The sequence below is a fragment of the Melanotaenia boesemani genome, chromosome 1, assembly GCF_017639745.1.
Source record: "Melanotaenia boesemani isolate fMelBoe1 chromosome 1, fMelBoe1.pri, whole genome shotgun sequence".
In the NCBI taxonomy this organism is placed as follows: domain Eukaryota; kingdom Metazoa; phylum Chordata; class Actinopteri; order Atheriniformes; family Melanotaeniidae; genus Melanotaenia; species Melanotaenia boesemani.
In genome coordinates, this window is record NC_055682.1 from 18,247,234 (window position 1) to 18,274,784 (window position 27,551).

The following is a 27,551-nucleotide window of genomic DNA, read 5'->3' on the forward strand; positions in this document are numbered from 1 at the left end:
TGTAAGGCAAAAACAGAGTTCTTCCAATTTCAAGCTACCTTTTTTTTCTTATAATTTCTTTGTTTAGTCTACAAGGATAAGTCTTCTTGAAAGACATTAAAACGCTCTTCTTTGGATGTTGGCTGACTTTTGTTCTGTTATCTGTTAAGATGACCACAGTCCTTCAGTAATGCTGAGGCCCACGCTCTGGAGAGGATTCATCACTAAATAAGACCTGTTGCCACTTATTATCAGCAAGTTCTTCTTCCCCCAAAACTTTGAAAGACTTTCAGAAAGCCTGGAGAACTATTACACATGACTGCCTTAAAAGACTACATTAAGTCTGGTTCTTTGATAGCAGATTGTACAATCCACACACTATAATCCTATGTAGAACAAATACTGGACCGTATCTATTAAATAATTTACAATATACATGTTCTAATATGTTGAGAAATTGCTGATTTTTGTCCAGTAGTAAACATTTATACAATATGAATGTTAATCTTGCAACTTATTAGTTGGTCCCGTCTATGGACCAACTGCATGTTTGCTTATAAATACTGTGAAACTTAGGTTTATTATTCCATATTTGGAACGTCTGGCTTTACTAATTAGCTCTTCACAGTATACTAATGGTAAAATGTCCCATATTTCAATAGTACACACACACACACAAGCACAGAAAAAACAAAACACATCTGGGAAAAATCTTAAACCTGCTGCAGTAGTCTGGACAGTTGAGCAGGAGATGTTAACGTTATGTTGTTTTCTTGCTCAAAGGTCATTAAATCTTCATCATTGTGCTTTCCCTTGTGCTGCAGGTTAAACAGACAGCGAGGTAAAAGGTAACCCTAAAAACAACAATATGTAATCCACTGGAGGCAGGAGCTGTTAGTTCCTGCATTCTTGGTACTAGTTTAAGGTAGACTTTTCTTAAGTTTCTTGATAAATCTTTTCTTATGTAAGGAACACCTCTGTAAACATTCAACTATTACGCAGGACAAATCTGTATGCACCATTATTCTATAACATGCCACAACCTTTTTATATTTCAGTATTTTGTCAGTTCCTACTACCAAATATGGCATGTTCAGAAACTTGAATCATTTTGCATACTTAATGTAATCCCCACTGAACTCTGTACATTGTGAATCTCCTTTGTCAAGTCTCCACCTAGTCCATCCCAACAGATTAGTGAGGAAAACAACTGCCATTCTAGCAGACTGGAGTCCTGCGAATAAAGAAAGTTGTACTTTAAACAAGGTTTTTATATTTGAAGGAACCATACATGTTTCTTGCCTTACAGAGAATTAACATAGAAAAGGGAATCTTTGTAGTTGATATTCCATTGCATCTATTGTACTGTTATTTGATAGACTTTTTATGTAACAGATATAATAAGGTTAATTTGAGCTAAATCCTCTTGCATATTGATACATTGTAATGGTCATTTCAAGGAGTCACACAAAGCAATATGGACTTACTGCTAAAAGTGGCTTTTTTGTGATGTAATTTCACTCAGAATGTAAGTCTTCCACTAAAAAATTTGTTTCAGAGTTGCCTGAACATAATGTAAAGTTGTATAAACCGAAAGGGATTACAGAATGGGGAAAGACTTGTATGTGTATAGGCATCTGAAATATAAAAAAATTATATACATATATATATATATATATATATATATATATATATATATATATATATACACACACACACACACACACACACACACACATTTGATTTTTTAATGTGTAGGTCAATTAACCACAAACTAGCTGAAACAATTAATAAAAAAACATGTATATAAAGAGTGGCATGTTCTCTTTTAAAGAAAAAAAAAATACCAGTTTGTAGCTGCTGAAATGCACAGCCTTGCATGCAAAGACAGACTCTGTAGTCACAAAAGCCCTCCAGATATGTGTGAAATGTTTTACCTGAGTGTGTTGTAACTCGTGGTTGGAAAGTGTGCACTGGTGGGCAGTCTGCAGGGTTCAGGGCTCAGTGTTGCACAGGCCGGGGGCCCAGTGCTGCTGCAGGTTGTCCGGTAGGGTGCCTTTCGAGCTACAAGCACGCTGTTGATGTTCAGGAGTTGAGGGGAGGTGGGGGACGTAAGGAATGGCTGAAAACTGACGGTGCTCTCCTGCAAGAAAACAAACCAGGACGCAAATTACCGTCCGGCATGTTTAGTTGAGGACCTCAGTTCCACAGGACCAGCCTTTTTTTTTTTTTTTTGGCTACGCATTACCAGGTACCGCTCCGTTTCATTTTGTTTTGTGCGTTATTTATTGGGACAACGAAAACGTAAAAGAACGCAAGGTAGGCTGGCGCCCCTGTCGCCAACACTGCCACTTTATTTCCATGGACTAATACGACAAACGGTGTTGAGAAATGCTTCTCGGCAAGGTTGCTTGCTCGTCCTCACAGGCGGCGTGTGGTTTTTAAGCTAGCTAAACATTCGCGTGCGCATTTTTTTCTTCTGGCTCGTGAATGTATGAAGTGTTCGGACGTTAAAATTTGTTCTACAAAGCGTCGGTCAGGCTTCATCTCTTCATGCCTCAACCGATCAACTGCTTGAGAAGTCGACGTCCGGAGTAGAACAAACCACAAACAAAGGCCTTTTTTCCCCCCACCGCTTTCACCTGAAGCGACGAGGAGAAAATGCGTGTGGATTTGTTTTGGATGTGTTTGTGGTGCTTTCTTCGTCTCAGTGCCTGCGGTCAAGGGCAGTCGACGGCCGTATGTTCGCCCTCATGCAACTGCGATGAAGACTGGGGTGCAGACTGCTCCGGGAGAGGACTAACCACCGTCCCAACTGGGCTCGGTGCTTTCACTTACTACCTGTAAGTAATACATGTCATCCATAGTGCAATCAACCACCTAAAGCACGTTTGTGCACTTCTAAACACCTCAGCGTGAGGTCAGGGGTATGGGATGTTTTTGTGCTTGCTAGCAAGTGAATGATGGGCATTGATCATCACTGGGTAAACTTTCTTCAAGTAGCTCCACTGAAGAAATGCATGATGTTAGGAAGTGGCTTCGGATTAGTATTTAGTGTGTCATAGCTCTAATATGTTTTCACAGCATAGTTAAGATTGGCAACTTGTTACCAGCCATTTTGCTCAGCAAAACAACATCATCAACAACAAAAAGTTTTAGTAACCAAAAACAACATCAAATCATATATAATATATTATAAGCATGTTTATGGCTGGTAGCAGATATCGGTAAGCATTTCTAAACGTAAAGACTATGGGTCCAGAGTTGCAGATCTACCCCCCTTTTTATTTTATTTTTTTGGTATAACAGATTACAAGACATTTAATGAGTCATAAAAGTGAAAAAAAGTTTCCAAATCATTGCTGTTATTTTTTTAAAAAGAGCCTGTTTTCGCCTAGCAACATTTTACAGTTCAAAATATTTAAATTTTGCAATTATATTTAAGAAGAAGTCAAAATACACCACTTCTGAGTTTGTGGAATGAATAAAGAAATATTTATTTCTTTGGTAGAGGAACTAACTATAAAGTCCAAACAAATGTTTTGCTAATTGACAAACCTTTGCAACTCTATTAATGATTCCTTTTCTGATTTATGGTATATGACCTCAACACCCCATCTATTTACTGACAGTGTTGTTGTTACTTGTATCAGGCAGGAGTGAACTCAAAAGATATCTATTTTTAAGAAGCTAAATCAGCCTTTAAATCCACTTAGTCCATGTATTCTGTTACGTATCATTTTTTATTTTATTTTTTTTTAAAGAATGATATGGTAAGTCCTCTGTGCAAAATGTAACATTGGTCTATGCAGGACATGGTGTTATTTAAATGGTTGGTTACCTCCTGACAAATAAAGACTTATTATAGGCAACCAGAGGACATTTCTGAGATTTCAGAAAGATATCAAGAAACAATGTGCTGCTTGATAACATGTACAAAGATAACTTTCCAATATTGGGGTTGGAAACATTATGTGACTGAATCACAGAGCAATGTAACAAGCACTGAGGTCACAAATAGAGCTAGATTTGGGTGAGTGACTTGTGGCCACTAGCCAACAGTGCCTTGTTCGCAGTACTTTGTGTTTTGTGCACAGAAATTCTGAGTCTGTTTGTATCGTTATCACATTCTCCTTAAAGGTTTAACAGTCAAACTCTGCTTCATCGCAAGGTACTCAGTTTACGAAGGTGGGGCGGAGGGGGGTAAATGGATGCCAGGTAGGCTGCGTCTTTATAGAGTGTTACAGATACAGTTGATTGCCCTGTGAAGCAACTGTTTGTTTCACAACCTCTGAGTTAATCACAAACCAAAGTAACCACCCCTTGACTGGGCTTACTCAAAAAACAAATAGAACAAATTATGTCTTTAAGTTTACCTAAGTACACATATGTTTCAAATATGTCACTTGATTAAAGCGCCTGAATTTGACTTATAGAAAATGTAGAGATTTGTTCTTGTTTGTGGAAACTTCTGTGTTGTTTTGCTGCAATTTAAGAATCTTGGCTTGGGCCTCGTTACACCAGAACCAATCGTGTGCCACTTGAAATCAACATTGTCAAGCATGTGTGAGGTAAACTAAACAGAGTAAGTGGAAACATGTCACACAGGGCTAATTGCGTATATCTGAAACTCGAAGCACGCTTTTTGCTTAAGGAAAAAACACCTCATATTATAGGCAGATATCTCAATCACAACAAAAAGTCTGTTTTCACAAAATGATATCATAGCCCGTCTTGCCTCTCTGCTAGTGTTAAGCCAAAATGGAAGGGGGAAAAAAAGGTGTGTGTACTCTTCTATTCTAACGTTCTGTACTGCACATTGTAATCTAAATGCTCTATGACAGGTTTTAAGCACTAACAGTTCAGTGAATTCTTGAGTTTTAAAGTATGTGAAAAGTTGTTTGTCACTCTATCTGTCCAACTTTCATTTGTTCTCCTTGTCTCTTGAACTTTAGTTGTCCTCTCCCACTCCCTCTGTCCTTTGTGTGTGGAGCAGTGGGGTTAGGGATCATGATGATTAGTGAGACTTTGCAGCTGCAAGGGCTCCTTCTCTGAGGGCTAATGCCCCCACAATGGTATGCTGATGTCTTAAAGAAAAAACTCACATAGAAGGTTTTTTTCCCTCTACAATACTTGCAATTTGTTTGTAGTTGTTGTTTTATTTGAATTAGTTTGGTGGCAGAGTGATGCTGAAAAAATAGAAACTTGTCAGTGGCAGCTGTAGGAAAGAGGGTGTGTGAATTGAAAGAAACAAACACACCTTTACAACAGTGGATTTAGTGCTCAAATGCAAAGAAATTACCTCACTGCAAGAGAGAATCTTTTGTTGTTTTTATCTGCTGTCCATTTGTAGGAAAAAGTTGCTAATAGAAGAGCACACATTATTTTTATAATAAATCATTTGACAGTGTTGGCCTGGTCTCTTACCTGCAGCCTGCTGTGGCTTGAGTTGTGGGATCTGTAATGGCAACATCCAAGTCACAAAAAAGCAGATGAGACATGAGGAGGCCACTCAACCAGTAACAAAGCAAATGATCCATTTGAGAATATGTAGTTTACTTGTGCCTGTTTTCTGCATAGGTTTGTTTTTTTTCTTGTGTACTTAAAGGGAACATGATGTTATTGTAGCTACATTTCAGTTATGTTTGGTCCTTTCATAGTATGAATGACTCTAAGATTTAGGGAAAACTGAGGGGTGGGTTCAGGGGTCTTGCTCTCTGCTGGTGGAACTTGCAGGCTTTACCATTGGTGCTCTCAATCCATTTTAACTGAATGATACTTTTGTTCTTGGTCAGTAGAGGTGAAAGAGCTAGTCAGTGGTTCCCTCTGCAAAACAGGATGAGCTGTGGAAGGGAGAATATTAATGTTCTTTACCTCCTTCTCTCTCAATCCTTAACCTTGTCTTCTGTATCTTAAACCTGTCTACAAGCACCCAGTTTCTGCCATGAAGATTTGGGATTTAGTTTTTAGATTTAAGTGTGAGTCCTAGCTGGTTTCTGAGTAAAAGTTTCCATCATAAATAGTCTATATAATACACAATTCAATTTTTTTGTAAAAAATAAGAAGCCAAATTTTTAGACATGTTTATTTTTTTTTACAACCGATTGCTAAACCCTTTGATGTAAACTGGCCCCTACCGTAGAGTACCAGTGGAAGGCTGTTTTGTGAAAATGTATGTTTTGTTTCCTAAAACCCTGTAATACCAGCACCTTTCTAAGTTGAAGCGCCTTTTTGCATTGCTAAATGCATTGCTGGAAAGTTGTTTCCAACACACCCTTGACATCTGGAAAGCCTTTCTTCAAAAACTCTTGCAATTTTTGACAGTTGTTGTCCTCGTCTTCATTCTTCTGCTTTTTCTTTTGTTCCTGTTCCTCTTCTTATTCTCTGGTTTGTTTCTTTCACTGGTTGCATGTCAGCTATTCTGCTCAGCAATGCTCCTGCAATTTCTGGTGGTATTGCTCTGTTTTCTGGTTCAAACGACGGATAGCTAAGCTTCCTGAAAACAGACCAAATTACGCACATAACCGACACAGGAAACAGGAAAAAAAGCGTTCGTCCGTGTGCATATCCGTCTTCTGCGTCGCGCATCAATGTGCCTTAAGAGTTGACAACATGTCACAGTATTTTTAATTAAAATATGATTAAGAAATAAAAAGTGTTACTACATATGTCAAAAGAAGTAAAATATAGTATGTAAAAACATGTAGCACTATTTCTTAATAATTCATGCATAAAAGGAATAAAATCTGACTGAGCGTGGTCGGGATCAGCCAGCGGCAACTGAACACCTCCTGCTTCGACTGCAGCTGAGGCTAGAACGACTGCCGCGTGATGACGAGGTTCTGTGATTGCTTTTGGACATGGGAGGGACCTGCAGCAGCATCTGCTGCACATTGAGAAGAGTCAACTATACATGCTTTCATGCCAGTCTCCAAAAGTCTTGAATAACACAAAAAAGTTGCTAGATTTGTCGCTAGTCATTTTTTGGAAAAAGACTCACTAGAGGGGTCTGAACACTTGCTAAATATAGCTCAAAAGTCAATAAGTTGGCAACACTTTATTAACCGAGCTCTGACGTGTGATTCAGTATAATCGATGTAACAGGAAATTGCTCACTGAGAAACATTTGCATTATTTGGAATGCAAACTGGAATTAAATGTGTTTTTAACTCACTATTTTTTTTAAATTAATCAATCGTAATTAACACGTTGAAGTCCCACCCCCAATATTTTGTATTGTCTTAGATAACTAATGTAATTCGTCAACTTGTTCTGTGTTTGCATACATTGATCCCTTCCATTGGCATTACTTTTGCAATGTGTGTGTGGCCACATTGATTCTGAAGGATGTGCTCATAGAGTACTTGTATGCAGTAATTTGTGGCACAGCTTTTCTATCCTTTTGCTCTTGGTTTGTGGTTATTAGTTCATGGTTATCAGTTAGTCATGCTTCATAATCCACTGATTTCTATTAATTAACATACATTATTGTGAATACTAAGTACATAACTACATAATGTAACATTGTAAGAGATGAGGCTTATAACAAAATAATATAAAGCATCAAACAGACACTATTAGCTAGTACTACTTCAATGGTTTAGTCAGCCACAACATCCCATATTATAGTGGATCACAGTTCTCAGAGAGAAAATCACAATCAAAAGGCTTCAAAGCTTAATGAATTTGCTAATAATGAATAAAAGTTTATTTTCTAGTATAATTTTGGGTTTGTATGATAATTGTGTTGTATTTCCTTTTGTATTGATGCTCTTGCTTTATCCTGTGTTAGACCCCTGTGCCTTACAATAGCGCACATTGCTGTAAGGGTTAGGGAGTACTTTTCCAAAACCACTGTCACTCAGCACAGTCCACTACTGCAGTGGTTCCCAACCTTTTTTCCTTGGAGACCCCCTTCATGCATATACTAAAATGCCATGGACCCCGTGCTCAACCCTGTGCTGAAACCATGCTTGGTTTTCAAAAGTGAGATTGTCACCATAAATAATGTATTCTGGTTGAGTCATGTCCTTTGATAAAGCCATAGTTAAATGAGCAACATAAAGCCTTATTTTTATTCATTAGTGTAGGGACAAATTGTGGACATTAATCACAATAGCTCTAATGTTCAAAGCCTCAGGGACCCCTTGTGCTCTTTGGAGGAACCCAAAGGGGTCCTGGACCCCAGGTTGGGAAACACTGCACTATTGGATCCAGAAATGTAATCTGAAACTTTATTACACAAAGAGTAAGCCATATGTTATGAAAGACCAAGGACACCTGGACAAATCTAATCATTAAAATTTATATTTCAGATGCTTTTAAGAAAACTTAACATTTGGTTCAGTGAGTCACAGATTCTGCTGGGCGATACGGCCAAAAAATAAAATCTAAGATTTTTTTTCAAACCAAATCAGATTTTCGATTTTATTACATTTTTTTCCTATTTTCTTTCTTTAAAAAATATTTTAAACTTATTACAAACAATATTAAACGTAAAGCTTTTGCATGCAAAATGGGTTTTATTTACTTATTTATATGAATAAATGACAGCAGAAGCAAATAACGTCATAATTTTTCCACCATATAAACAATTTCATATCTTGCATAGAGATATGCAACACAACTACATCCGTGATCTCTTTCCTTCTGGATCCTTATCATACGGGATCTACAGCAGAAATAATTCCCCTGATGTTGGTCGTCTCTTAATGAGAGTTTGTGGGCTGATGTTGTCTTCTGCATCGCAAAGAGAGCAGCATTTCTCACTGCAGTTATATGAGCAGCTAAACTGCAGGCATGAGTGATGCCTCACGTCACTGTATATCTGTTAATGCTTTCAGAAAAATGGAGGGAGGGCTGAGTCCACTGCTAAACATGGAAGCCCAGTGAGAGCGTTTGTGGTGCATATAAAAGAGAGGGAAAAAAAATCCAGATTTTCATAAAAATAAATTGTCAGAAACAGAAAATTCTCTTTATTGATTTTATCGATTAATCGCCCAATTCCTGTCACAGATGATAAAAATCCAAAGAAAGTTGCAAAAGTCAGCATCTGCCATGGTATGGGGGTGCATGGATTACCTGCATACGTGTGAAGGTGCCATTGATGCAGAGGGATATATTGTAATTTTGGGGAGATATTTTCTGCCATCAAGGCAGCATCTTCTCCCAGGAGGTCTGTGGTTGTTTCAGCCAAATACTTGATAATAGAATTAATAGGAAAGGTGATGAAACAATGGTAAAAGTTTTCCTATAACAGGACTATTTGATTGAATATGGGATTTTACTTTATTGGATTTGCTTTCATTCAAATGCTGGACTTACTTTTCTACAGTTAGACCACAGGAGCATTATCCACCAGAACTACGCTGGTTTTGGCTGCTTTGTCATGCACGGTTGATCTGTGAAATGCTGTACTGCTTATCCATCTGGTCAGACCTCTGGGAACCAGTGAACTGTAGTCTTTAGTTTATGACCTCAAAGACTTCCCCTGGTTCATAATGTTTAGTAAGGGTGCTAGCTTTAAGAAGAATATAATAAGTCTGGGAAACTGAGGCTTTTATCTTGTTTCTGGACCCCAGTTTAATCTCAGATCCTGTTTTTAACTACCTTGTGAATCTCCCAACATATTTGATTCTTAAGGTTGTTTCAACAGTCTTAGCTTGTAGTAATCGGGTATAGATATGTCACATTTAAGTTTATTAAGTTTATCAGACAGTTAGAGGAACAAAAAACAATTCCTCACCTGCTTATTTCTATGTTTTAATCAGTCTTTAACAACTGATTTTTTTTTATTTCAATCAGCATGTCTTGTGCTCTTCCAAAATTGTCTGCTTCTTCTCTGCTCAAATAAAGCCAAATGGCACATGGGATAGGAATTTACAGATACCTGTTTGTGAAAGCATTTAGTCTTGTCACCATTTATCACAGCTGCATTTTTAGTGTCCTCTTCAATCTATCTTAGCAGGGTCAGGCCAGGACCTTGATGAGTAAAGCAGCCAGACACAGAGGGAGGGAAGGAAGTGTGATAGTCATTCAGACCTCCATCACTCCTCAGCCTTGCATGTAGTTTAGACCAGCACAACACACCCTAAACACTCGCATAGCCTTTCTTTAAAAACTCATGCACTTTCCAGAGCTGCTGTCTTCATTCTTCTTCTGCTTTTTTTTTTGTTGCTGCAGAACAACAGCAATGGTTGCAGAAAAACCACCAGAGGCGTTATTAGGCTAGCAAAGGAAAAAACAACCAGAACACCATATATATAAATATATATATATCTCCCGGGAGGAGTGGTTTGATGCTGATGAAAAATATGTGGGCTGTGTAGTCTGTGTGGTAATTGGATAACCAGGTAAATGGAGATGGGACATAGGTCATCGGGATGATGAGGGTTTTGTCAGGGTCCACTTTTTAAAGCTTCTGTGTGTGTGTGTTTGTGTGTGTGTGTGTGTGTGTGTGTGTGTGTGTGTGTATTTGGGCCTCAGAGGGAAGGGCAATATGATCCTTGTAGGATTCAGGGGCCCATACACAGGGTTCGAAAGATATGGCAGTGAAATTCAAGATCGCCAGTTGGGGAATGAAAAAGCAAGGAGGGGTGTAGGGGATTTCTTCATTTATGAATCCTGCATGTTTTTGTTTTTGTTTTTTTTTTTTATACCACCGCAAGTCTTCATTCTGCCATCTCTTTAGATGTGGCATCTAGGGGCCTTTTTTTCTTTGAAGCAAGTTAGTGAAATGCTAATCAAGAGTAGAGATCCAGACCTGAGTTTGCCCTCCTTGCATACATTGAATTTGTCTTTAGTCCTCTCATTTTTATGATGCCTGTTCTAACTGCCATGATGTTTTGTTTTTTGTAAAAATGGTCATTATAGTAATGTAAACACATATACTTGAATAAGGCTTGGTGAGGAAGCAATTCAAGTCTTGTGTGCATATTTTTCATGCTGCTACATGTCTATCTTTACTTGTTGATTTGAAAAATGAAGATCCCTGGGGCTAAATAGAAGTTTTTTTCCATGGCCCTTTCCCGATGAGTTTTTCGACTCAAGACCACAAAGACATAAATCTGCTATAAAAAAAACAATAAAACAAACCAAAAAACATATGCAAATATAAATAGCTTGATTGCATGTCCTCTTGAAATAGACAGAAAGTATAGGGCCTTATGTAGAGATGGTTTCCATTTGAGGAATTTGTATTTTAAAGATTTCTTTAAAAATAAAGATTTTTTTTTTATTTATTTTTTTTACAGAACCAGGGTAAAAGTCATAAGGACATAAATGGGTATAAAAAGTCTGAAGTTATTAACAAGTAAAATGCTAAAAAAATTAAAGGAAATTTGAGATGGAAAAGTATCAAATTTGATTATTAAACAGATTACTACAAAAGTGATCCCTTACTGTAAAAAGGTGTGAAAGTACTAATAACGCATTCTTCCCTCTTGATCTTTCCACAGTGACCTGAGCATGAACAACATCACAGAGCTTCCTGCATATGTATTCAAGAACTTTCCCTATCTGGAAGAACTGTGAGTACATGCCCCTTTTTTACGTTGGGGATGCATTGACTCTGTACTGTGTTAACATGTGGCCCATTCTTTATGATATACACCTGGATGTTTGAGTTTCTGCTGTACATTACATGCCCTCCTTCTCAGATGAACAAAAATAAGCATGAGGTAACAAATCACTCAACATTAGGGAATTGAGCAAGAGCTGTTATAAAAGATGCCGTAAAGCTCAATTAGAAAGGTGTGGTAAGACAGCATACACTGAAGCAACAATCGTGTGACATCCGATGGGGATTTAAGCTTTACAGAGATTACAAGGGTAGAAACAGTGCATGTATGAACTGTGGCTTCGCTCTTTGAACACTCAGCTGTCTGGCTTGGTGCTGCTGCGTGTTAAAGATAAAATCAGTCTACCTGATATCAGGTAACATTCAACCCTTAGAATACAAAATGACGAGTGAGTGAACATAGTCCAGCAGTTCCAGCTCCGCTTGGCTTTTGTTGCCATACTTTTTTCAGTTCTTGGGTATCTTTCAACCCGCCGAGTCTTCACCCTGTTCTTTTTCCTTACACTACTCCAATCTGCTTTGTTGAAAGGCAATTCAGTTTTCAACGCATTGTGTAGAGGAATGCAAAGCAGGAAGGAAGAGGGCAAAACAATGGTTACCATGGCAACAAGACTGAGGCAGGGGGGACTCCAACCAGTCTCTGCAACTTCTGTCTTGTCTTAAATCATTTAAACTGATGGACTGTTTTTAAGATGTCTGCTTTTGCAGAAAGGTATTTTGATTGACACAAACCTTAGTTTACTTTTTTATGTGTTTGTTTAACCTTTTTTCTGGAAGTTAATCAGAAAGCTTGTCTTGGTGAACTTCAGTGAATGACTTTTTTGCTCTAGGGCTGCAGCAGTGTTAGTGAACCAAAGCATGGGCCCTGAGGGCAAAAACAGGGAGAGTAAGAAAGCGATCAAGGAAGGCGAACAAATAGAGAGAAGGCCATCCTCATACTAGGAGACATATTCTTCCTTCTTAGTCACGCAATCTCCACTGTTTTCCTTACTTGCCAAAAGCTTAACAGACGTGATGACAGAGGTATTCTCTCTCTTTTTGCAGTTTGTTTATATTCCTGAGAGTAACCTGTGATTGATGGATCATCACTTGGCTGACACAGATGAACTAAAGTCAAATGTTGTTGATGCGTTCCATGTTGTTTTGTTTTAAAGTAATTTAGTACCACATGCTCTGAAATTTGTTTCTGTGGTATTGGTCTTCTGCCAGTCAGAAGGTCAGTGGTTTAATGTTTGGCTTCCCCAGCCCACTTGTTGACGAAATGGACAAAAATGTGATTTATAAATGTGTAGGGTGGCATAGTGTTATAATGTAAAATGTAATGCTGTCTCAATTATGAAATTTTAGCACAATAATTTATAATACAAATAATTGTGATAATTTCTTTGTCCATGTTATTTGGATGTAACTATGCAGAGATATGGACTCAAATTAGGGACTTTGTCTCTATTCCCACTTCAGCTGCATTATTTTATTTGACTTGAGCCATCTCTATTACTGTGACACCCGAAGCCTAATCATAATGTGATATAAAATACATACATCTTAAGAAGAACATTGTTCTTTTTTTACGGTAAGTCAAGACTGTTTTTGTTTTTGGGGGCGGATTCAAAATAAATTTTCTTTACTAGAATGAAAAGTCTTACTCTAGTTAGATGCCTGGAAAGTAGAGGTGTGCAACATCATATAGTGTACAATAATACTGGTAGAGCTAGGAGCTTTGTCCTAAAAAAAAATCTGATTTTTTTCAAATCAAACCCAATTTTCAAATTTTAATTGACTATTTTAATTTTTTATTTATTTATTTTTCTTCATAGCAACAACCTTAAACTTAAAGCTATTGCATGCATCCCTTTATTTATATATATATATATATATATATATATATATATATATATATATATATATATATATATATATATATATATATATATGTACAGTCATGGACAAAATTGTTGGTACCCTTCGGTTAATGAAAGAAAATATCACAATGGTCACAGAAATAACTTGAATCTCACAAAAGTAATAATAAATAAAAATTCTATGAAATTTAACCAATGAAAGTCAGACATTGCTTTTCAACCATGTTTCAACAGAATTATTTAAAAAAATAAACTCATGAAACAGGCCTGGACAAAAATGATGGTACCCCTACAAAAGACTGAAAATAATGTGACCAAAGGGACGTGTTAATCCAAGGTGTGTCCACTAATTAGCATCACAGGTGTCTACAGTCTTGTAACCAGTCAATGGGCCTATATATAAGCTACAGGTAGTCACTGTGCTGTTTGGTGACATGGTGTGTACCACACTCAATATGGACCAGAGGAAGCAAAGGAAAGAGTTGTCTCAGGAGATTAGAAAGAAAATTATAGACAAGCATGTTAAAGGTAAAGGCCATAAGACCATCTCCAAGCAGCTTGATGTTCCTGTGACTACAGTTGTACATATTATTCAGAAATTTAAGATTCATGGGACTGTAGCCAACCTCCCTGGACGTGGCCGCAGGAGGAAAACTGATGACAAATCAAACAGACGGATAATACGAACGGTAACAAAAGAGCCCAGAAAAACTTTTAAAGAGAATAAAGGTGAACTTCAAGCTCAAGGAACATCAGTGTCAGATCGCACCATCCGTCGTCGTTTGAGCCAAAGTGGACTTAATGGGAGACGACCAAGGAGGACACCATTGTTGAAAACAAATCATAAAAAAGCCAAACTACATGTTGACAAGCCACAAAGCTTCTGGGAGAATGTCCTATGGACAGATGAGACAAAAATGGAACTTTTTGCCAAGGCTCATCAGCTCTATGTTTACAGATGGAAAAATGAAGCATATGAAGAAAAGAACACTGTCCCTACTGTGAAACATGGAGGAGGCTCTGTTCTGTTCTGGGGCTGCTTTGCTGCATCTGGCACAGGGTGTCTTGAATCTGTGCCGGTACAATGAAATCTCAAGACTATCAAGAGATTCTAGAGAGAAATGTGCTGGCCAGTGTCAGAAAGCTTGGTCTCAGTCGCAGGTTATGGGTCTTGCAACAGGACAATGACCCAAAACACAGCTAAAATCACCCAAGAATGGCTAAGAACGAAACATTGGACTATTCTAAAGTGGCCTTCTATGAGCCCTGACCTAAATCCTATTGAGCATCTTTGGGAGGAGCTGAAACATGCCGTCTGGAAAAGGCTTCCTTCAAACCTGAGACAACTGGAGCAGTTTGCTTATGAGGAGTGGACCAAAATACCTGCTGAGAGGTGCAGAAGTCTCACTGACAGTTACAGGAATTGTTTGATTGCAGTGATTGCCTCAAAAGGTTGTGCAACAAAATATTAAGTTAAGGGTACCATCATTTTTGTCCAGGCCTGTTTCATGAGTTTATTTTTTTAAATAATTCTGTTGAAACATGGTTGAAAAGCAGTGCCTGATTTTCATTGGTTAAATTTCATAGAATTTTTATTTATTATTACTTTTGTCAGATTCAAGTTATTTCTGTGACCATTCTGAGTTTTTCTTTCATTAACCCAAGGGTACCAACAATTTTGTCCATGACTGTATATGTATATATATATATGTGTGTGTGTGTATATATATATGTATATATGAAGGTGCTGGGCAACTTAAAATTTTTATTTGTGATTATTTGCATAAAATGTTGCGATTTTATATATCTGACTGGTGGCTAAATCCTGCTTATCACAGCAAAAGTAACAAGTCAGAGTATCAGAGTTTTTGTGCATTCCATATATAAGTGCTACTTACCATTTTCCTATTGTTGCATGCCTTTAACTTCTGCATGAAGGTCAGCTGCTGCAAGTACCTGAATAGTAAATGTCACTATTTAAATATGACAGTGCATGACACATTTTAGTGTTGACTTATTGTTATTAGGGCGACTGATTGTGGGCTGGCATTTGCAAGTTGTTTTTAATTATACAAATCGATGGTGAAAACTTAAACTTGAAACTTAAGTAGTCTGTGATAGTTCACTGTAAATTATATTAGATTTTCTTTAAATGATAATATTTTTTTACAAAAAATATAAGAATAAGAAAAAATAAAGGAAAAAGTCAGCTGTTGTCTTGGAGAAGAGGCCAGGCTAAGTATGGATCTGAGCAAAATCTAAAGATTTCATTGTTGGCAGTGTGGAACAACAAACTACTCTATAGTTGCTGATTTAAGCCCAACATGGACACTGCATATCAAGGTAAATTGCTTAAATTGCAGACTATTAAATTTAATCTAAAATTAGCAGTCCATGTAACCTAATTTTACTGTAATTACACTTTAACTTGTCCAACACAAAGCCCTTTTGTAGACAGCATGGTGCGTTTGAGTTTTATCAGTATGTTCCTTCCCAACACAGCTGTTAATCTTTTACTCATGGTACAACCGGCATGGTTTCATTCCAGTGCATACTACATTTGTGCATTTTTTTAATGCCATGCAGTATGTATATTGAAATATTTAGCTTCAACTAGAGGAGTCTGAAGTGGCTCCTTCCTTATCAATTACTTTGGCTGTTAGTAACATAATTATTTAAACATTCTGACTGTCAAAAGGAACTGAAATAAAAGGCTCATCATCTCAGCTATCTGGACTAAGAATATTACAAAAGGTGTGCATTACACATGTGATAAGCTGTTGTGGGGTAGGGGGCACTAATTTGGATTTAGCTGAAATATTCTTTCCTATATTGAAAGTAAAATATAACAATATTTAATATCCAAATTAGGTCTTTATTTTGTAAATTATGCTGTGTCTATTTGTTTCTGTACACTATTTTTGTGTCGGTCTTATTTCATTATTTGTTTTTTTCTGCTTTTCTTAAATTGATGAGGAATGTAAAAATGTGGAAGTTACAAAAGTAGAGGATTTTATTAGTCTTCAGTGAAATTATTTTAACCCCAGAACAACATGCTAAACCTTTAAAATGTAAGAGGAGAGAGAGCTTATATTGTAAACCCGAAGGTTATCAAACCATGATTACTGTTTTTCTCTACTTACAGCAGTAGCTGCAAGTTCTGGGCTGTGTGTTCTGGTTGTGTGAGGAGTTGGTCATAGTGAATTAACCAAATTGGTCACTATCTGCTAGAAGTGAACTGAAGTGACTCAAGAGCTAGAGGCAAGACTCGTGTCATCTGGAATTTTGAGGCATTTATGTGCATGTTACAACTCGTTCTCTAGTTATGACTCTGCTGATTTGGCTCTGCATTAATTTGGTGTTTAAAATCTATTTTCATGAAGATGTCAGAAGACACCCTGCTACCAATTTTATGTCTTGGTAGATAAATTAATTGTTTGTATAGTTTTTGGTGTTATCTGTTGTGGAATTTAACTTTCAAAGTTTTATTGAATTTGTTTCAAACCTATCAATGTAAATTACTCTATTATTGAACTCTTCCTGGAGGAGGTCTGGTCAGTAGCAACTCTCCAACTCCCATAGATGCCAGATCAGCATGTCTAAACAACATTACAACTGTAAGATTTAATTGATTAGAACATAACATTGAGGTCCAGTGATTATGGAAGCTTACAGCAACCATGCTTGAAAAATTTTTTTAACATCGTTAACTTGAGATAAAAAGAAATTTTGCATGATAATGGAATATTTGTCATCAGGTTAATTATTAAAAAAAAAAAAAACTATGAGAAAACTAACAGGTCTTTGTAAAAGTTCAGTAAATCCATTGCGAGGAAACAAAGGGTATAAGACATTGTTGACTCAATTTACTGTTAACAATTACAAATTAAATTGGTACTAACCGCTCATTTCTAAGCTCACTTTGTACACGTTATGTCAAGAAAAAAATCTTTTCATTTTGTGATGATCACTTGCCTCATGTGGTTATCTTGAGTAAAGAGCAATTTTTTGAGGTAATGAGAAAAATGTGTGAAAATGTGCTTTGTGATCCTGTAATAATGTAATAAATAACTAGTGAGATGACTTTATCACAAATAAATAATTGCAGAAATGACGGCTCCTGGCTTCTGTAAACCACCAGTCAATCAAAATTCAATTTTAAGCTCCACAGTAGAGACTGGTATATCTATACATGGGGTGAAAATAAGCTGACGCTCCATAGAGATGGGCTTCATGGAAGAGAAGCCAGAAAAGGCCACTGAGTTAACTTGTATAAGAAAAAGTTTTAAAATTCCCAAAAAGCATGTGAGGGGCTCTCCACACGTATAGGAGAAGGTCAGCTGTTTAGATGAGATGAAATAAAATTTTTTGGCCATCAAGGAAAACGCCATGTCTGGTCCAAACCCAACACCTCTTATCATTCTCAGAGCACCAGCAGTAGTGGCTCAGGTGGTAGAGTGGGTCATCCAATAATAGGGAGATTGTCATTTTGATTCCCCCTCCCCCAGTCAATCAGTTGTAGAGTCCTTGGGCAAAACACTTCGTCTTCAGCGTCAGCATCATTGTTGTATAAATGTGGATGAATGTTTGGTGGTGGTTGTAGAGGCCGTTGGCACGGATTGGCTGCCACAGTCTGCCCCACAGCAACTTACCATCAAAAAGTATGATTGAGTAGTGAATGAGTAATGGATTCATTGTAAAGCATTGGGTGCCTTGAAAACCACTATAAATATATATGTGTGTGTGTGTGTATATATATATATATATATATATATATATATATATATATATATATATATATATATATATATATATATATATATATATATATATATATGTATGTGTGTCTGTATATGTGTATATATAAATCTAATCCATTTTTTTATTATTCACCTTCAAAACAAAACAATGGAAAAGGACTAAATGCCCATTTATGCTTGAAGATGGATATGCACACGGACGGACAGTTAGTCTGTCTGCTGTGTTGGTTATGCGTGTAATTTGGACCCTTTTCAGGAAGCTTAGCAATCATCACTTGACAGAAAATGGAACAATACCACCTGAAATTGCGGGAGCAGTGCTGAGCAGAATAGCTGACATGTGACCAGAGACAGAAACAAACCAGAGAAGAAGAAGAGGATCAGGGAGGGAACAAAAAAGCAGAAGAATGAAGACGAGGACAACAACACTAGAAATTGTGTGAGATTTTGAATAAAGATTATATTTGCGTGTTTAGGGTGTGTCCGGTTGGAAATAACTTAATAGTGATTCATTACCGCTGTTAAACGGTGTCTGAAACTGATGTTGGCTTGTGGGAGTAAACTCTGAACTTAGCACTGCACACTAGTGGAAGAATGTACGTAACCATTGTAACGCAAAAGACGCATGGAAGGATGAGGACAACGACGTATGATGTTTGAAATGGACTTCACTATTTACATATGTAAGGGAGCATAAATTGGCCTCAAGGACATGAAATCTTTGGTACAACTTGCTACTTAAAGACCAGTTTTAAGGCAACATTATTGACAAGTGGTCTTTTAACACTGTCAGCTTTTACTTTTAGCCTCACACATAGCAGCTCTTGTTGCTAGGGAGTTCAGCCTGGCCTGACTCACATTGCACAGTGATAAATCTGCTGCTAATCTCCCCTGGCCAGATACTGCAATTGGGTTCCGTGTCCCAGTCAATTTCTCTGATGCTTATTTACACCCTTGTTTCCTATATACTTCATGATGCCAACAGGAAAGGGAGGTGTTCCGTTTGTCTTACAAAAAACTCAAAACAGGGACTGAAGCAGCTTTCTGATGAGATATGTTACAATAAGGAGAATAAGATTTATGTCGACACATCGCTTCTGTTGGCCTTTAGAAAAGTGATTTTTAAACTCTGAAAGTAGAACTGAGTACTGAATTTAATGTTGTTCAGAAAGAGATCTAAGAGGGAATGTCCAGGAATGGCTCTAATCTCTTACTGGTGACAGACAAAGTGATGACAGGTCATGGCAAACTCCCCATGCCCCACATTCAGTTTGAGAGTTGGAACCTAACCTACTCAGAAGCTTGTTGTTCTCAGTCTAATGCATTGCTTCATTTATAAATTGCTGTTTTGCTACAATTTTTTTTGTTTGTTTTTTTTGTCTCTTTACATGTAAAAATAATTCTTCATTTTAAAATTTTGTCAATTAAATTATTATAGTTGAATGTGTTCTTTTGATTCTTTGTCTTACCAGACGACTTGCAGGGAATGACCTGACATTCATCCACCCTGACGCCCTGTCTGGACTGCATCAGCTCAAAGTCCTGTAAGCATACACCTCCCTGCCAATGTCAACACACACATACATACACACTTATGGCCATGACAATCTGAAGTTTTCCACACAGTGGGGGGACATATTCCTTTAGTGGTACGATTTTGGTTCACTCTGTTGTTGCCATTTTAGACATTCTCTTAATATAAACTTATTGTTCTTTTGCATTACTGCCCCAAATGTTACTTTGTCAGTGAGAGACATAAAATGTTACACTGCCCAAAGATTAGTACTGCATAACTTGGATAAGGCATCACACCTCAATACTTGTATACATTTAGGACATGCAGAGAGACTATAACCACTTTCCCGTTGATTGAGTGAAAAGTTGAAAGTCCAACAGGGGAGGTCTCTGATGCAAAGCTGATTACATGAAAGGATAGAAAGATTGTAAATGTTTATGGTATGAAGTAATTTATTTACCTGTTGTGACTGAACAAATGAAAAAAAGGGGAAATATTTTCCTCCATTTGTCTTAAACATAAACACTAAGATTTGGGTCAGTTTATATAATTTTACATCTTCTTAATGAAACCAAGACTTAAAACTCACAGTTCTGTTGCTGTGAGGTTTCTTCACAAGGTTGCCTAAAGATTGCTGGAGTTTTTGAGTAATTTGTATTTGTTCAGAAAGACTCAAATAAACTACTATTTGTTCTAATAAGAATAACTTCAACCAGCCTTATAAGAAATAATAACATATAGATGAGAGCTGGTTGCAGCATTGAGTGCATGTGTCAGTACATGTTCCTTGGATTCATTAACAGTGTAAGCAAAACAATGAAATGGCTTGAGCTGAAATTTTGCTATTTTCTGTGCAGGATGCTTCAGAATAATCAGCTCAAATCTGTACCCAGTGCAGCACTGAAGAGCCTTCATTCTCTCCAATCTCTGTAAGTCATCTGCAAACACACACACATATGAGGTCATAAAAAGCATAAATGTCTTGTTGGGCCTGAAATTGATTTTTCAAAATGGGGAGAATTCCCCCCTACATGCTTCACGTAGGGGGGATTTATACACTTTGGGGGTCACTTTTGATTGCTGGCGGTGCTTTTACTATAGTAGTAGCATGAGACGGCGTCTACAACCCATACAAGTGGCTCAGATTGTACAGCTCATCCAGGATGGCACATCAATGCCAGCTGTGGCAAGGTTTGCTGTGTCTGTCAGTGTAGTGTCCAGGGCATGGAGGCGCTACCAAGAGACCGGCCAGTACATCAGGAGACCATATGAAGATATATAAAACTTTTTTTTCCCCTAATCTGGAATGTGAACTTGCTCTTGTCAGGCACTCACAGAGATAATGAATAGGCTGCTCCACTGGTAGTTCTGCAGAACAGTTTATCTACTAATGTATGTAAAGATCTAAACGTTTGGTGCTGAACATTTGCCTAACAAATGTATGCAAAAAGGGCTAAAGACAGCAGATGAGCTGTTAGTGTGAGGTTGTGAAAGACAGATAAAATGCACTGAAGGTATGCATGGAACTGATCTCGGTACTCTTGCTTTGATTGTCAAATAAGCCTTTGCTGATTTTTTTTTTTACCCTTGCTGTAAGCTACGGTGTTTGACACCATTTTGGCCTTCATTAACCCATCTAAACAAGTTAGATTTATTAAAGACTGATTCTCTGATTTAAAATTCCCCTGAATTTGGGAATCCTTGACTTTTCCATTGGTACTATAATGTAATTTAAACAGTTTTTTTTTTTAATCTTATCAAAGATTTAGTTTGATCATTGCCTGAAATGGTATAACAAAAATAATTAATAATAAAAAAATTAAAATGTACCTTCCAAACTAGTATTTGTCTCACTACATTGTGGCACCTAGCTATAACTTTGTGTAACTGCTAGCATGACTGCTGTCTCTGTTCTGTTCTGTTCAAAATGCTGACAAATTCAGTCACAAAGTGAAAGTTTTTGCAATAAAGATACCAAAATACATTTTTTGAGTTTGTCCAACATCAGCACCCAGAGTGTCATAATTTCACACAGCTGTCCGGACGTCTGGGTCACATTGAGTATCAGACTGCTTCAAGTGTGTGCAGCTGTTGCAAGAATATGCTGGTTAAATGTGGGATTTTGTCCATGCAGTAAATCTTTAAGTTTGTGTTGTATAACTGCAAAAAGACTATCTCTTTTGATAATAATATCTTGTAATTTTCATAATTACTCAGCGCTGACACAATACTAAACAGTGTTTTGTCTTTTATCACATACATAAACATGGGTGGACCACAGATCACCTCTGTCTTTTCTTATTCTATGCTTAGGTTTGGGAGCATGTCTGGTTTTGCTTGTAAATGTCAGTGCTCTCGCAATTTCCTGCTCTACTTGCCTATATATTTAATAAGATTTTTCTGTGACTTGAAAGTTTATTTAGCTTTATTTGTGCCACCTCCCTCCACCACTTTGCTGTTAAGCTTGGCAGGCACTTGTGGAGGAATGGATCCAGCTGGAAAAATGTGCTGAAACGTCAACTTTCAGCTACTCGTCTTCTTTATCCCTCGCCGTTGTCATTTGCTTTCCTCTTCTTCTTTCTGGGTCTTTCTTTATAACAGATGTCCTTTCTCTGTGAGATTTTAAAGTCTGTAGTTGTAGTAATATTCTTTGGCAGAAGAGGACTTGCTTTGTATTAAGCCTTAGAAAACTAAATGCCAATCAACATTTGTTTTTCTTCCACCCAGCCACTTGAGGAATTTTGAGGGAGGGTGAGAAACTCAGTCATGGAGGATTGCTGGAGAAAATGAATGAATGGATGGATGAGGAGAGAGTACTTTTATAATAGTCGTTAAAATTATGACCATTTCCTTCCATTCCACCAAAACTCTTGCTGAGTAGAACTTCGTCAAGGTTGGCTTGGAGTCTAGTGGGAGTGTTCAGTATCACCTGTTTTGTCTCAATACCAGTGCTCAAACACTACTTTTAAAACGGCAAAATTAAACTTAATCTGATCATTAAAATAGAAGTAACTGTTAAAGAAACATCACATAACATTTTGAAGAGCTGCTAAGGACTGCATGTTGCCTTTCTACTAGCATGATGTTTGTAAACTGTGGTACATGTTTGGAGGTATGCAACATCTGATTTGGGCACCAAACCTTTAAATGAGCAAGCCTTAGATAGTAGGATAGATTCACAGAAAAGAATGTAATGCAGAAGCTGAGTTTGTTCTGAAGATTTGGGATTTAGTGCTGTGGAAACATCTGCAATAAGATAATACGGTTGAAACTTCTGTTGGCGTTTTGTTTCTCTCAAATAATTAGGAGCTTCCTGGCTCTTGTAGAATTTGACTTTTTGTGTTACAGCAGTTTTATTTAGCACCATCATTTCCTTAATGTAAAGAAACAATTAGGAAGAAAATGTTGTTTTGCAGTCGCAGAAATATTAAGAATTCATACATTGCAGATAGATACAGGGTATTTTTATATTGTATTATGAGCGCATTAATAAGACTGGAATGTATTCATAAGGCTTTGTAAATGTATGGAAATATTTATGCACAATGACACAAAACTTTATGCATATAAAACACTTGTGTGCTGATTTTAATATCAAAATATCATGTCCCATTCATATAAATACATATGTTTTTTTTTTTGTGTGTGTTTTTTTTTCTTTGTTCCATAGTCGCCTGGATGCAAACCACATTACAACAGTACCAGATGACAGCTTTGAAGGCCTTCAGCAGCTGCGTCACCTCTGGTTGGATGATAACCACCTGACGGAGGTCCCAGTTGGTTCATTGAGACACCAGGCGAACCTTCAGGCTCTGACCCTAGCACTCAACCGCATCCTGTACATACCAAATAACGGCTTTGCAAACCTCACCAGTCTAGTAGTGCTGTAAGTCGTCTTAAGCTTTTGTTCTAATTGTGGTTTACAGTATGAATCTACACATTAGCACTGAATGTTCACAGTATGTTTCACCAGTGTAACTGGACAGCTGTGTCTGTGTCACGGTGTGAAGGGTGGATACAGAGTGTAGTAGGTAACATACCGAGTAGGCATCAGTCTTATTTTGTGAAGCAGTGAAATAATGAGCAGTTGAACACCAGGGTATATCTGAATTAAGTTCAGTTTATTTATCATCACTAAAAAACAAAAGTAAAATATAAATACAAAGTATAAAATTTGAAAATGGATATAAAGCCACGTTGTGACTGGAATAATTCACTCATTTCAGTTGAAGCTTTTGGTGGGAAGTTTTGAAAAGGAGTTTGAGTCATTAAAGAAAATCTCAGGAAATCCAGCAGAACCCTGCATGGGCTCTTCATAAAGCCATACACAAGTACACAGCAGGAACAACCTGCTGGTGTACTTTTCATGTTTTAATTTATCATGCACACTGACTCAAAGCATCGTCATGTTTGTTCACATAACCTAAGGTAATAACTGAAAAAATGGAAAATCTTTTTGTGTTAAGAAGATCAGGATGTTAGTTAGGTTGTAATACGTAACAGCAGTGTGAATGGATAGATGAGTTTTTAATAGGTAGTCATCACTTAATGTTAGGGTATGATTAACTTGAAAAAAATTCCTGTGTATGTGATTGTATAAACTAAAATCCAATGAGTAAAATATTAAAGCAGTGCTTGTGCTTTCACTTAAATTAAGAGAGCTGCAGTTCACCTTATTTAATGTCTTTAATATTCAATATTTAATATGGTTGAAAAGGTCATCTGATTTGAAGCCTTCTCCATTCTAGTCCTTTTGTTGTGTCCTTGGGCAAGTCACAATTATTATTCTGGTTTTTTTTTTTTTTATTTCTTTATTTTTTAAATTTCAGGTTTCTAAGTCTGTTCATTTAAGTTTCAGTCCCAAGGAGTGATGTAAGGTCGAATTGTTGGTTGTTTTATGTATTGAGAGGAATGCTGAAGACTTGAAGCTCGTTCAGTTATGTGATGCATTAAGAATCTGGGGGATTTTTCCAAACTTAGACACCCACCCCCCTACACTGTTACTGTTAGACTTGTACAAACACACACACGCAAGCACACACTCATTGAGTGATATTGCTGCTGGGTTAGTATAAACATGTCAGAATAAACAGGAAGAAAAGACCTAAATCTATTAGTCCGCTCAGGCCTACGGCGTAGACACAGCACAGACATCTCATTCACTTGTCATGCTCCTCATTCAAAAATTATAGATGGAAAATATCACAAAATCTGAAGTATAGTCTTAAATAATGAATATGAAAGACAATTTTATTATGACCTGATGAGAAGATCTCACAGATGTAACCTTTTTTTTTATTGTTTTACTTTTCAAGGCATCTTCATAACAACAGAATTAAAGAGATTGGAGACAACAGTTTTAATGGACTGGTGAACCTGGAGACACTGTAAGTCAGCTGTCATTGAGTAGTATTACTTTTGTGTGTGTGTCAGTTTAAGTTTGTTTGGGCTCCTGTTTGTATGTGCCAACAGCTCCCCCACCCACCTCTGATCCAGCCCTCCAGAAATCATTGTGTCCACTTCCTCTTTTAATTGCTCTAGGATAAATAGAGCAAAGTACATGATGCTTATCAACTCCACCCTCCCGCTCTTCACTTCCTACTGCCAGACAGCCATGAAAATCTTTTAGTGACAGCATTACCTAATGGCAAATACACAGACCTTTAAAAGAGGCTGGTGATGTCCTGGCAGTTTATTTTATGTCTGAATTCCCATCTGATATATTTGAAATGAAGCATCTGCTACCCAGACTGACCCTTTGTTAAAGTAAACATATGTTCACTTTAGTCAGTCTTGCAGCTGAGTATTGTAAATTTTCAGCAGTGGTTTTTCTCTGCACCTTGCGCGTTACAGCCGGGTGTTGTGTTTATGTTTTGTGTATCATCTGTTGAGTAGACATTTAGCTGGTTTAGCAGGAAGATTTTTCAAGGAAAATGCCTTGAGGAAAAGTTGAGTAAAAATTTTAATAAAGCTTCATGCTCTATTTTTGGGCAAAATGGCCAAAAGATTTATTTTGCTACTAGTTTGAATTTGATGTTAAAAAAAATTAGCTCTTAACTTAATAATAATCAAAAAAGTAAAGATTGTAGGTTAAAGCTATTAATAAAGACAACTACTGTTTCACCACTGTAATATAATTATGTATTAAGTATTTTATGCTGTTGCCTTTTTTGAGTGTCATGGCATTAGTAACTTTATATTCTACAAATTGTCAGCATTTTTGGAAATGTACTGGGAATTTGCTTTGATCATTTAGCTGTTAGAAAAATGTTTCACTGAGCATTACAGCTGCACATTGTCACCGTAGTATTCAACAGTGATACTGCACGTTGTACATTTTTCCCGTGCCGTGTAACTCTACTGAACATTTAAAGCAAGTTTTATATTTTTGGGGTTAACATTATCACATAAGGTATGAGTCCGATTGTCAGTATTGAATGTGTGACTTTGTGCTGACTGCATACACAATCCGGAAAGCTAAACCCTCCTCTGCACCATGCTTAATTGTTAACATTTTTGAGTGTCTTATTAACTAAAGGGGCACTCTAACTATGCATCTTTAGTTAGAGGCTATTCTCTATACTGCAGTTTAAAGAAAACTGTTTAAATCTGCGTCAGTATGTAATGGGTACTTCCCTTCATTGCGGTCAACCTCTCTACACAATTCAATAAAATCTGGCCTTGTATGTACAGACGTGGACAAAGTTGTTGGTACCCTTAATATTTTGTTGCACAACCGTTTGAGGCTATCAATGCAATCAAACGACTGCTCCAGTTGTCTCAGGTTTGAAGGGTGCCTTTTCCAGACGGCATTTCAGCTCCTTCTGAAGATACTCAATAGGATTTAGGTCAGGGCTCATAGAAGGCTACTTTAGAATAGTCCAATGTTTTCCTCTTAGCCATTCTTGGGTGTTTTTAGTTGTGTTTTGGGTCATTGTCCTGTTGCAAGACCCATGACCTGCGACTGAGACCAAGCTTTCTGACACTGGCCAGCACATTTCTCTCTAGAATCCCTTGATAGTCTTGAGATTTCATTGTACCTGCACAGATTCAAGACACCCTGTGCCAGATGCAGTAAAGCAGCCCCAGAACATAACAGAGCCTCCTCCATGTTTCACAGTAGGAACGGTGTTCTTTTCTTCATATGCTTCATTTTTCTACCTGTAAACATAGAGCTGATGGGCCTTGGCAAAAAGTTCAATTTTTGTCTCATCTGTCCATAGGACGTTCTCCCAGAAGCTTTGTGGCCTGTCAACATGTAGTTTGGCAAATTCCAATCTGGCTTTTTTATGATTTGTTTTAAACAATGGTGTCCTCCTCGGTCGTCTCCCATTAAGTCCACTTTGGCTCAAACAACGACGGATGCTGCGATCTGACACTGATGTTCCTTGAGCTTGAAGTTCACCTTTAATCTCTTTAGAAGTTTTTCTGGGCTCTTTTGTTAGCATTCGTATTATCGGTTTCTTTGATTTGTCATCAATTTTCCTCGTGCGGACACGTCCAGAGAGGTTGGCTACAGTCCCATGAATCTTAAATTTCTGAACAATATGTGCAACTGTAGTCACAGGAACTTCAAGCTGCTTGGAGATGGTCTTACAGCCTTTACCTTTAACATGCTTGTCTATAATTTTCTTTCTAATCTCCTGAGACAACTCTTTCCTTTGCTTCCTCTGGTCCATGTTGAGTGTGGTACACACCATGTCACCAAACAGCACAGTGACTACCTGTAGCCCTATTTATAGGCCCACTGACTGATTACAAGATTGTAGACACCTGTGATGGTAATTGGTGGACACATCTTGGACTAACATGTCCCTTTGGTCACATTATTTTCAGTCTTTTCTAGGGGTACCATC

At 37.4% G+C, this 27,551-nt stretch overlaps 1 protein-coding gene across 3 annotated transcripts in view; it reads left to right on the forward strand.

The window, feature by feature from the left end:
- The first annotated feature begins 2,065 nt into the window (after positions 1-2,065).
- lgr4 (leucine-rich repeat containing G protein-coupled receptor 4) overlaps positions 2,066-27,551 on the forward strand; it is a 46,557-nt gene continuing 21,071 nt past the window's right edge. For all 3 annotated transcript variants that reach the window (XR_006009807.1, XR_006009806.1, XM_041981129.1), the window contains exons 1-6: positions 2,066-2,822; positions 11,436-11,507; positions 19,652-19,723; positions 20,553-20,624; positions 23,366-23,581; positions 25,011-25,082. Coding sequence is in view for 1 of the 3 variants with exons in the window: in XM_041981129.1 (XP_041837063.1) it covers positions 2,641-2,822; positions 11,436-11,507; positions 19,652-19,723; positions 20,553-20,624; positions 23,366-23,581; positions 25,011-25,082 (686 nt within the window). In the remaining 2 variants the exon portion in view is untranslated. The remainder of the gene's footprint in view (positions 2,823-11,435; positions 11,508-19,651; positions 19,724-20,552; positions 20,625-23,365; positions 23,582-25,010; positions 25,083-27,551) is intronic.